General features: G+C 38.7%; 1 protein-coding gene across 3 annotated transcripts in view; it reads left to right on the top strand.

The window, feature by feature from the left end:
* Positions 1-12,170, top strand: part of LOC109073909 (retinoblastoma-like protein 2) — a 29,532-nt gene that overhangs the window by 13,776 nt on the left and 3,586 nt on the right. For all 3 annotated transcript variants that reach the window (XM_042753584.1, XM_042753585.1, XM_042753586.1), the window contains 15 exons: positions 1,852-1,980; positions 2,109-2,269; positions 4,041-4,105; positions 4,201-4,372; positions 4,470-4,633; positions 8,205-8,317; positions 8,477-8,580; positions 8,706-8,843; positions 8,928-9,092; positions 9,248-9,344; positions 9,466-9,696; positions 10,609-10,865; positions 11,175-11,351; positions 11,594-11,665; positions 11,748-11,850. In XM_042753584.1, coding sequence (XP_042609518.1) covers positions 1,852-1,980; positions 2,109-2,269; positions 4,041-4,105; positions 4,201-4,372; positions 4,470-4,633; positions 8,205-8,317; positions 8,477-8,580; positions 8,706-8,843; positions 8,928-9,092; positions 9,248-9,344; positions 9,466-9,696; positions 10,609-10,865; positions 11,175-11,351; positions 11,594-11,665; positions 11,748-11,850 — 2,148 coding nt within the window. The remainder of the gene's footprint in view (positions 1-1,851; positions 1,981-2,108; positions 2,270-4,040; positions 4,106-4,200; positions 4,373-4,469; positions 4,634-8,204; positions 8,318-8,476; positions 8,581-8,705; positions 8,844-8,927; positions 9,093-9,247; positions 9,345-9,465; positions 9,697-10,608; positions 10,866-11,174; positions 11,352-11,593; positions 11,666-11,747; positions 11,851-12,170) is intronic.

Genomic DNA, 12,170 nt, shown 5'->3' with positions numbered 1-12,170 from the left:
ACTCCTCAGACCGTGCTCGGCGAGAGCGGAGCATTTTGCAGTGGGAAAAGCACAATCAGCCCCCTTGAGAGCTGACTGCATGAGCTCCGCTCCACTCACATGATTGTAAAGCGCTGTACAGTAATACACAGTGAAAGTGCAACACAAATGCCTAATTTATTCAGTAATGCTGCTCATTATAATATTAGGCATAATATGCTTGTGAAACTGGTGCTTGTGCAACTGGTGGCGAGATCATCGACGCCCTCCACATCAACCTCCTCTGAGGAAGACAGGCAGAGCGTTGAGCCCTCTCACCGGAGAAAAGAACCCCAGCGCGGATTTCAGAACCACAAGAGCAAGCGCTGGATCTGGTGGGTGAGGAAGAAGATAGGAAGAAGACTTGCCCGTCTCCATTCCCTCCATCGGATCCATATGCGAATCCCATGAGCACAGTCACCTCTCAGCATTGGCGAAAGCAGGGAGGGCGCCGCAAGAAACACGGGTGAAGGCTCTCTCCTCAAAGAGAGCATTCCGAGAGCGAAGCAAGGCAGTAACCGACGCTCGCCATACAGGCAGTCAGCTCCCTCAAGAGCTAACTCTGTGTGCTTCACTCCCAAGTAAACAATGCACAGACTATGTGTATCCCTGCTCATGATGTAGCGAAGGCAGGGAAGAACACACAGCCTAAAACGCTGTCCGCTTTCACCCTTATTCTTTGTTTTCTCTGTGGCCTTAGACATTGTTTCTACTTTCTTTTTGGACAAACAACACCAAATAGGACTGTAGACTGTAGGACTGTATTATAAATAGATTTTGACTGACGCACTTTGCTGAATGACAGAAAGCTGACGCCGTTTCCACCTCACATGCTTTTATAGCTTCCTGGTCGCTACATCACAGGCCTATGACGTATTGCCCTTCCATTGGACTGATTACACATGTGATTCAGAGCATGATCATGCTGGGGGCATTCCCATAGCGTTTATTGATGCAGCTCGAGTTCCTGAAGAGCAACTGAACATTTCAACGTTTCAAAAGAATGTTCCAACAATGTTTTTATAACCTAAATTTGTTACCTGGGAAGCAATCAAACACTTGAGATTTGCTTTGAATTAGTGCTGTCAAACGATTAATCGCGATTAATCGCATCCAAAATAAAAGCTTTTGTTTACATAAAATATGTGTGTGTTCTGTGTATATGTATTATGTATATATAGATACACACACATACAGTATATATTTGGAAAATATTTACATGTATTTTCATATAACTTATATAATAAATAAATATATTTAATATATAAACATGAATTTTTTTCTGAAATAAATACATGTGTGTATTTATATATACATAATAAATATACACAGCACACACACATGCATATATTATGCAAACAAAATATTTTATTTTGGATGGGATTTATCACGATTAATCATTTGACAGCTCTACTATGAATATATATCACTGTAACGGCTCAATGCTTTCTTTGCATTGTACACGCTGGTACTGTAACTCTTGAAATTAATTAAACAGGAAATTATAAATCCAGCCATTAAGGCCTAACAGCACGTTGTATTTTTTTTTTTTTTTCAGACTTTTCCTGTTGTTGCAGTAAAGTTGGCCACCTGTCTGCTTGATATATGTTTGTAGTGTGATCAGCAGTGTTTTACTGCTCAGCACTTTATTGTAATGTGTTTGACAGACTGTTTTGTTTCAGTTGAGGAAACAAGTTCATACCAAAGTTTCCAACCAGAACCAAAAATGAGCTTACAGTCGAATGTCATAAGAGATCCTTGTAGAACCACCACTGAAACTCTCATATAATATTATAGATATTTTTATCACCTTTTTTCTCCTCTGTCCTGTAGGAAACTTCCCAATGATCAGTGATGATCTGGTGAACTCGTATCATCTGCTCCTCTGTGCTCTGGATCTGGTTTACTGCAACACTCTCCTGTGCTCTAGTCGTAAAGATCTGCTCAACCTGACTTTTAAAGGTCCCACACACACCATTCATTCTTCTTAAAAACCAAAATTTGAGTATTTGTTTTGAGATCAGGTGTCCAGACAGTAGGAGATCACAGAAGGTCAGTCAAACATTGGTTTGTGCTTGGTTTGTGTGCAGGACTGCCTGAGGACTTCAACAGTAAAGATTATAAGCCTGGCCCAGGTTCATTATGTTTCATAGAGAAGCTGTGTGAGCTTCATGATGGCCTGGTGCTGGAGGCCAAAGGAGCAAAGGAGCATTTCTGGAAACCCTTCATTAAGAAACTCTTTGAGCGCAAGGTACTGGAAATACACCAGGCATATGATGTATACTACCGTCAAAATGTTTTTGAAAGAAGACTTTTTGGCTCACCAAGGCTGCATTTGATCAAGATGATCAATATTATAGAAAAACAACAATATATAAAAGCAGTATAATATAGTGAAATATCTATTGAAATTTCAAATAATTGTTTTTTATTATTATTATAATTTTTATATCTTTAAAATGTAATTTATTCCTGTCTTCAGTCTTAAGTGTCACATGATCCTTCAGAAATCATTCTGATATGCTGATTTTCTGCTCGAAAAACATTTCTGATTATTATCAACATTGAAAACTTTGTAAAATTTTTGTGGAAACTGTGATACACTACCATTTAAAAGTTTGGAGTAGTTTAACAAAAGTGACATTTACAATGTTACACAAGATTTCGATTTTTCAACTCAACTCAACTTCACTTTATTGTCATTCTTCCAAATACACAGTATACAGAAGAACGAAATGTTGTTTCTGACAGACCAAGGTGCAAAGGCACTGACAAAACAAGACAGTATACATACATGTTCATGACAACAGGGATCAGACATAAGAGCACATTAAACATAATAATTGGCACCAAATCAGCACATTAGAATGATTTCTGAAAGATTGTGTCACACTGAAGATGACTGCTAAAAAATTCAGCTTTACCATCACAAGAATAAATTACATTCTAAAATATATTAAAGGGGTCATATGATGCGATTTCAAGTTTTCCTAACTCTTTGGAGTGTTACAAGCTGTTCGTGAATAGATATGATCCCTAAAGTTGCAAAGACTAAAAGTCTCAAACCCAAAGAGATATTCTTTCTAAAAGTTAAGACTCATCTACACCCTCCTAAAACGCATAATTTAAAGAGGCCCCCACATGTCTACGTCACGATGTGGGAAGATTTGCACAACGCCACCCAAATGTTCACGCAAAGAATGAAGGAGCAACTTTATTGTTGCTGCCGCCGCAGCTGCCATGTTGTAAAGACACTATGTGTTTCGTTGCAAAAGTGAAAATATTTTGTTTGGTCTTCCAAAAGAGGACACAACTTGAAATCAGTGGTTAAGTTGTATTCACAATACTGTCCCAGAACAGTTCAACCCAAATATTCATGGTAAGGGGTGTGACATTTCTGTCACCTGCTTGAGGTATTCGGCCAATCACAACGCACTGGATAGCTGGCCAATCAGCTTATACCTCGCTTTTCCGAACAATGAGCTTTGTAAAAATCGATGCGTTTCAGAAGGCGGGGCACAGAGGAGAAACAATAATGTACATTATATGGAAAATAATGTGTTTTTTGAACCTTAAACCGCATAAACACAATTTATTACACCAAATACACAAAATAATGTTCTTTTTTAGCAACATGATATGACCCCTTTAAAAATAAATATATATATATATATATTTTTTTTAATGGCAATCATATTTCACAATATTACTGTTTTAACTGGATTTGTGATACAAAATAAATAAATAAATTCAGGCTAGTGAGCATAAGAGACTGATTTCAAAAACACTACAAGGTTTAAATTATTCTGGTAGTCAATGGTTTAAAGTTTACAGTGATATTATCCAACATTGTTTCTTATGGAATATTCAGAATATGTCATGTTAAATCATATTTTATGTCTTGAAATTGTATTATGATTTGCTTTTATTTATTTATTTATTTATTATTTATTGTATTAAAATTGTTTGGTATAAACAATTGTTTGGTATATTTGGTATAACCCATCTTTTCTCTATCACAGGTTTTGAAGGGGAAAGAAGACACACTGACAGGGTTTTTGGAGCCAATAAATTTTGGTGACAGTCTGTGAGTGTCTCTTTTCAATTAAATATTTATTCTGTGTAAAGCTGCTGAAATATTTCTCCTGTAGTTTACGATCTCCTCGCTCTCTCTTTCTTCAGTGCTTCTCTGAACCGTGTGTATGAGGAACACGTGTTATCATCTGGTTCTCTGGATGAGAGAATATTTCTGGGAGAAGCTGCCAGAGAAGACATTGGCACCCCAGGACCTTGTTTGTGTGAAGGGATAGAGAACCAGGAACGACTGACTAACCCCCTCCAGAACTCAATGACAGTATGTGTGTCCAACAAACATAAATATGCTTAAAATAATTCTCAATAACAAACAATAATGTTGTACATATCAATAAACCTGTGTGTTTGTTTCACAGGCATCTGCTCTGAAAGTATCCACTCCTTTGACAGGAAGGAGGTACGTGCCGGCAAACAGTGTTGGTACCCCCGTTTCCATGGCAATGCAGAGTGTGGGCCGTCTGCACACTCTGCTGACAGGATTCAAATACAGACCCAGAATAAGACACAGAGACATATTCAGGTGAGCCCAAGTTAGCTTCTGTGTTAGTCACAATCTGCTGCATACACCCAAATACAAGAAGCAGTGTACCTGTATTTACTGTCGGTTCACTAGAACCAATGCAATCACAGTTTACTGTAATCAGATGGAATGTACTATTATTGATTCCATTGTCCTGTGATTCCAACAAGCTTTAATTCCAGATATTTCAGTAAAACTGTGATTCCAGATAGTCCAGTAAAACTGTGATTCCAGAAAGTCCAGTAAAACTGTGATTCCAGAGAGTCCACTAAAACTGTGATTCCAGAGAGTCCAGTAAAACTGTGATTACAGAAAGTCCAATAAAACTGTGATTCCAGAGATTCCAGTAAAACTGTGATTACAGACAGTCCAGTAAAACTGTGATTCCAGAGAGTCCAGTAAAACTATGATTACAGAAAGTCCAGTAAAACTGTGATTCCAGAGAGTCCAGTAAATCTGTGATTCCAGAGAGTCCAGTAAAACTGTGATTCCAGAGAGTCCATTAAAACTGTGATTACAGACAGTCCAGTAAAACTGTGATTCCAGAGAGTCCAGTAAAACTATGATTACAGACAGTCCGGTAAAACTATTATTACAGAGAGTCCAGTAAAACTATTATTACAGAGAGTCCAGTAAAACTGTGATTCCAGAGAGTCCAGTAAAACTGTGACTACAGACAGTCCAGTAAAACTATTATTACAGAGAGTCCAGTAAAACTGTGATTCCAGAGAATCCAGTAAAACTGTGATTCCAGAGAGTCAAATAAAACTATTATTACAGAGAGTCCAGTAAAACTATTATTACAGACAGTCCAGTAAAACTGTGATTCCAGAGAGTCCAGTAAAACTATTATTACAGAGATTCCAGTAAAACTATTATTACAGAGAGTCCAGTAAAACTATTATTACAGAGAGTCCAGTAAAACTGTGATTCCAGAGAGTCCAGTAAAACTGTGATTACAGACAGTCCAGTAAAACTGTGATTCCAGAGAGTCCAGTAAAACTATTATTACAGAGAGTCCAGTAAAACTATTATTACAGAGAGTCCAGTAAAACTGTGATTCCAGAGAGTCCAGTAAAACTGTGATTACAGACAGTCAAGTAAAACTGTGATTCCAGAGAGTCCATTAAAACTGTGATTACAGACAGTCCAGTAAAACTGTGATTCCAGAGAGTCCAGTAAAACTGTGATTACAGACAGTCCAGTAAAACTGTGATTGCAGACAGTCCAGTAAAACTGTGATTACAGACAGTCCAGTAAAACTGTGATTCCAGAGAGCCCAGTAAAACTGTGATTACAGACAGTCCAGTAAAACTGTGATTACAGACAGTCCAGTAAAACTGTGATTACAGACAGTCCAGTAAAACTGTGATTACAGACAGTCCAGTAAAACTATTATTACAGAGAGTCCAGTAAAACTGTGATTACAGAGAGTCCAGTAAAACTGTGATTACAGAGAGTCCAGTAAAACTATTATTACAGAGAGTCCAGTAAAACTATTATTACAGAGAGTCCAGTAAAACTATTATTACAGAGAGTCCAGTAAAACTGTGATTACAGACAGTGCAGTAAAACTGTGATTCCAGAGAGTCCAGTAAAACTATTATTACAGAGAGTCAAGTAAAACTATTATTACAGAGTTCAGTAAAACTATTATTACAGTCCTGTAAAGCTGTGATTGCAAAGAGTCCAGTAAAACTGTGATTCCAGAGAGTCCCGTTAAGCTGTGATTCCAGAGAGTCCTGTAAGCTGTGATTGCAGAGAGTCCAGTAAATCTGTGATTCCAGAGAGTCCAATAAATCTGTGATTCCAGAGAGTCCAGTAAATCTGTGATTGCAGAGAGTCCAGTAAAACTGTGATTCCAGAGAGTCCAGTACAACTATTATTACAGAGAGTCCAGTAAAACTATTATTACAGACAGTCCAGTAAAACTATTATTACAGAGAGTCCAGTAAAACTATTATTACAGAGAGTCCAGTAAAACTATTATTACAGAGAGTCCAGTAAAACTATTATTACAGAGAGTCCAGTAAAACTGTGATTCCAGAGAGTCCAGTAAAACTGTGATGACAGACAGTCCAGTAAAACTGTGATTCCAGAGAGTCCAGTAAAACTATTATTACATGGAGTCCAGTAAAACTGTGATTCCAGAGAGTCCAGTAAAACTGTGATTACAGACAGTCCAGTAAAACTGTGATTCCAGAGAGTCCATTAAAACTGTGATTCCAGACAGTCCAGTAAAACTGTGATTAAAGACAGTCCAGTAAAACTGTGATTACAGACAGTCCAGTAAAACTATTATTACAGAGAGTCCAGTAAAACTATTATTACAGAGAGTCCAGTAAAACTGTGATTCCAGAGCGTCCAGTAAAACTGTGATTACAGACAGTCCAGTAAAACTGTGATTACAGACAGTCCAGTAAAACTATTATTACAGAGAGTCCAGTAAAACTATTATTACAGAGAGTCCAGTAAAACTGTGGTTCCAGAGAATCCAGTAAAACTGTGGTTCCAGAGAGTCCAGTAAAACTATGATTACAGACAGTGCAGTAAAACTGTGATTCCAGAGAGTCCAGTAAAACTATTATTACAGAGAGTCAAGTAAAACTATTATTACAGAGAGTCAAGTAAAACTATTATTACAGAGAGTCCAGTAAAACTATTATTACAGAGAGTCCAGTAAAACGGTGATTCCAGAGAGTCCAGTAAAACTGTGATTACAGACAGTCCAGTAAAACTATTAATACAGAGTTCAGTAAAACTATTATTACAGTCCTGTAAAGCTGTGATTGCAGAGAGTGCCGTAAAACTGTGATTCCAGAGAGTCCCGTTAAGCTGTGATTGCAGAGAGTCCAGTAAAACTGTGATTACAGACAGTCCAGTAAAACTATTATTACAGAGAGTCCAGTAAAACTGTGATTACAGACAGTCCAGTAAAACTATTATTATAGAGAATCCAGTAAATATGTGATTCCAGAGAGTCCAGTAAATCTGTGATTGCAGAGAGTCCAGTAAATCTGTGATTGCAGAGAGTCCAGTAAATCTGTGATTGCAGAGAGTCCAGTAAATCTGTGATTCCAGAGAGTCCAGTAAATCTGTGATTCCAGAGAGTCCAGTAAATCTGTGATTCCAGAGAGTCCAGTAAATCTGTGAATCCAGTAAGATGTTAGTCCAATGAATTGACGTAATTCCAGTTATTTCCATATAAATGTGTTACCAGTGATTAGTTAACTGTGTATTCCAGTATTCCACCTATGGTGCCAGCCATATGTGAAACTGATTCCAGTGATTCCAATGAATTGTGATGCCGGTAAAAACATTTGTTCAATTGAATCGTAATCACAGTAAAATGTGATACCACTGTTTCCAGAAAACATGACAAAAGTGATTCCAATGAACTGTGATTTCAGTATATTCTGATTACAGGAATTCCAGTAAAAGGTGATACTGAAGTTTGCAGTGAACTGGGATTCTAGTGATTGTGGTTGCAGTGATTTGAGTGACCTGTTAAAGCCACAGTGAAATTTGCTGTGCACTGTAATCATTGATGTTTTCTGTTTGTGTGTAACAGATCATGTGTAAGAGACCCCAGTGAGTCCATAGCAGCCAGACTGAAGGAGATGTCAGAGATTTTTCTTCAGTATTATGAGAGAACAGGAAAAGATAACAAGTCTCTGGCGAGAGGTGTGCATGTTCATACCTCCTTATGTCATATTATTCTCTCTTTGAAATAGTGTTTTTTTTTTTTTTTTAATTTGTAGCTCATGGCTTTTCCCACAATTCAAACAATGATCATTTGTTGATTGATCAAAAATAAATAAATTGGGGCATCCTTTTTCACAGATGTTGCAGTGAAGTATTTTTGCTTGGCTGAGGCACTTTATTACAAATCACTGGAAGTGATCATCAACCAGGAGAAGAAACGACTTGGAGATATTGACCTGTCTGTAGGTTTAATCTTCACACAAATCACACTATACGCCTTAACTAAGCCATGAGGAATGCAAAACTATTGAATATTAGCAGCACACTTTAGGTAATTCTGTCTGCTGAATGTTATATTGTGTCTCAGGGCATTCTAGAGCAAGATATATTTCAACGGTCACTGGTCGTCTGCTGCCTGGAGATCGTCATCTTCTCGTATCGACCACCGGGAGAGTTTCCCAGAGTCCTGCAAATCTTTGACCTCCCCGCTTATCACTTTTATAAGGTAAACAACTGTAGAGATAGAAAATAACCATAAAATCGTATGCATTCATTCATAAAAGTCAAAGCCTCTCTATCTCGCTCACAGGTGATTGAGGTGTTGGTGAGGGCAGAGGAGGGTCTTTTCCGGGAGGTAGTCAAACATCTGAACCATGTTGAGGAGCAGGTATTGGAATCTTTGGCATGGAAAGGAAACTCCCCACTGTGGTTGAGCATCCGAGAGGCCAAGAACTGCGTTCCTGCCTGCCAGGAGGTCAGCACAATATAACTGCTTATAACCACATAAACATGATCAGTGATATTTGCTATCCCTCTTGAAAAAGAAGTACATTTAAGGATACTTTAAAACTGCACATAAATACAAAATATAATTTAAAAGAATATAATTTAGTGAGAAATGAATTACAGGTAATGCCCCCTCAACACCTGGAGGACAGTTCAGAAAGCAGCACACACACTCCCGACAAGAGTGAGTTCAGCAGTAATATCACAGGAGCAGTAAAAGGTGACTTACTTTTGAATGAAACGAGCACTGTGTCTAAAATGCAAGATGATTTCTATACATTTATTAAAACAAACTGAATTTTCATATTTAAAGTTTTTTTTTTTTTTTTTTTTTCATGCAGGTGTTTCTCCATCCCCTACATCTCTCCATGACCGCTACAGCTCGCCCCCTACTGGCACGGTCTGTCGCCGCCTCTTTGTCGATGGAAATTCAACCTCTGAGCCTGCTCAACCTGTCAAAGTGGCCCAGCCGTCTCTGGTCAGCCCCATCCCAGCTGGACAGACTGTGGTCACAATGGCAACAGCTACTGTCACAGCAAACAATGGCCAGACAGTCACCATACCTGTTCAAGGTGCAAAACTATCTACAAAATCATCAGTTTATCATCAGTACCTTTATGAGTCTGTTATTCAGTAGGTGATGCCACAGAAAAACCTCATAGATAAAAAAAAAAACAATACCCAGAAAAAACAACACACATATCTATATGTTGCTATGATCATAAGATATGCTGCTGATTCACGAATAGGCATATGGTAGATAAATATATAAGCAGATCTAGATGGGTGATGCTGGGGGAGGTGGAGGGTTTACAGCAAACACTGAGCCAGACTATTTAAATGTTGACAAAGAAATCTCATTGGCAGAAAGAGCAGAAATAGGGTGACCATATGCGCCGTTCATACGGGACACGTCCCGGCCAGGATTTTAATATTGCCTAAAATATCCAGGTTTTGGCTGTTTGCACTGTGCAGGTCGATCATTGTGCGACATTCATGAGAGCTAGAGAGCAGAGCAGACGGCTCCCTATGCTTTCGGCTCGCTTTCGCACCTACTTTGCTGTCTTTTTTTTTTTTTTTTTTTTTAGCAGCGACGCTTTAAGTCAAACGAACGAACAAACACGTGCGCATATTTGCATCGCTTTGATTGTTCCCTGTAGATCTCACCTTCTCACGCGCAGCGCCACGATTGGTCGATTATGTATAATACCTGCATGTAATTGGTCAAACTGCTTTGGATGTTTTAGGCAATATTAAAATCCTGGCCAGGACGTGTCCCGTATGAACGGCGCATATGGTCACCCTAAGCAGAAACCATGTAGGAAATGATGAAATAAAATACATTTCCCTAAATGACAACAATTATTGATCTGTGAAAATATAGAAATATTTCTGTTTTAATTTCCATTTATAACAGTAAAAATACAGAATATATTTGACAAACATTTTATTTCAATTACAATCTTTGTTTACACTGTTTGCAGGAATAGCAAATGAGAGTGGTGGCATCACATTCATCCCGGTGCAGGTGAGCGTGACGGGTCAGAGTGGGGGGGCACTGCCAACGCTCAATGCCCAGACTCTGACGGGCACCCTGACCGGCCAACAGCTGACGGCAACGCCCACAGGCACAGTGCAGAACAGCCCAAGCCCTGCCAAACTGGACAGGAAGGTCCCTCATCAGGGAACACCCACCAAACGAGCACAGAAGACCGGCTCCCTTTGCCTGTTCTTCCGCAAGGTACAATAAGATCTGTTCTTCTGAAACCCTCCACCTCCCCAGCACCACCTATCTACAACTGCTACAGGATTTATCTGTGACTGTTTATGCAGCGGCGGCATATCTAACAAGCTCACAGCAGCGTGTCTATTGGCAGTAGCAAGTGCTGCAGCAGCAGTGTGTCTAGCTAATCTAGTCCTTCAAAAGCCAAATGCATTAACATTGTAATATCTATCAACATGCTTAAACTGTTCAGAGAGTTGTCATGATCGAAATATCGAATATAATAGATGTCATTCAATCCTAAATAATGCCCCTTTCCCCCATCAGGTATATCACCTTGCTAGTGTGCGTCTCAGAGACTTATGTGCTAAACTGGACATCAGCGCAGATCTGCGCATGAAAATCTGGACATGTTTTGAGTATTCTCTAGTGCACTGCACTGATCTCATGATGGACCGACATCTGGACCAGCTCCTCATGTGTGCCATCTATGTCATGACTAAGGTATTTAAACGTTATTTATATGTATTTATATAGGTATTCATATGTGTATTTATATGTAATTGGTCATGTTCTAGTCTTTTGTAGCAGTTTTTGTCCCGCAAATTAATGTACAGTTTAATGTTTGTCAAAATCGCAGTGCAATGATGTTTGAAATCAAGGTTGCATGCTGCAGTATGTCACACGTAACTTTTTTCAAAAGAGTAGGAAAAATGGCTGCTTTAACTGTTTTGTCCATTGTTCAGGTGACAAAAGAGGATAAGTCCTTTCAGAACATCATGAAGTGCTACAGATCTCAACCTCAGGCCAGCAGCAGTGTAAGTGTATCTTCAGTGCACATGTAAAAACAGTAAGGAAGAAGTTAACGTGACAAAGATATTATTAAAGATTGTTTCTCAGGTGTACAGGAGTGTGCTGATCTCTGGAAGAAAGAGACGCCACTCGGGAAACAATGAAAACACCCGCAGACAGTGCTCACCCACAGAAGGAGGACAAGAACAAGGTAACACACATTATTTAGAGCTTTTGACACTGGACAGTCTGCTATTTTGGTGGTTGTGTAATTTATACACCCACATAATCGCATGATGCGCCCACTTGAATCAATGCAGCCATAGTGCAAATAAACACCAATGTCGACAGGTGCATTTCATTCTTAGTGATTGTTTTCCAGTTGTTTTGTCCTGTTTTTGTGCCCTTGAACCCTTATGATACATTACATATTGTGTTTGAAAACATCCCAGAGGAATATTGATGTTGTTTTGTTAGAAAATATATATGTTGCTTTCATACATTTGGACTGTTTTTGATCAATTATGGGAC

This window comes from Cyprinus carpio, chromosome B25, assembly GCF_018340385.1.
Source record: "Cyprinus carpio isolate SPL01 chromosome B25, ASM1834038v1, whole genome shotgun sequence".
NCBI classification, from domain to species: Eukaryota; Metazoa; Chordata; class Actinopteri; order Cypriniformes; family Cyprinidae; genus Cyprinus; species Cyprinus carpio.
Note: the sequence above shows the minus strand (reverse complement) of the source record. Positions and strands in the feature narration are given on the sequence as shown.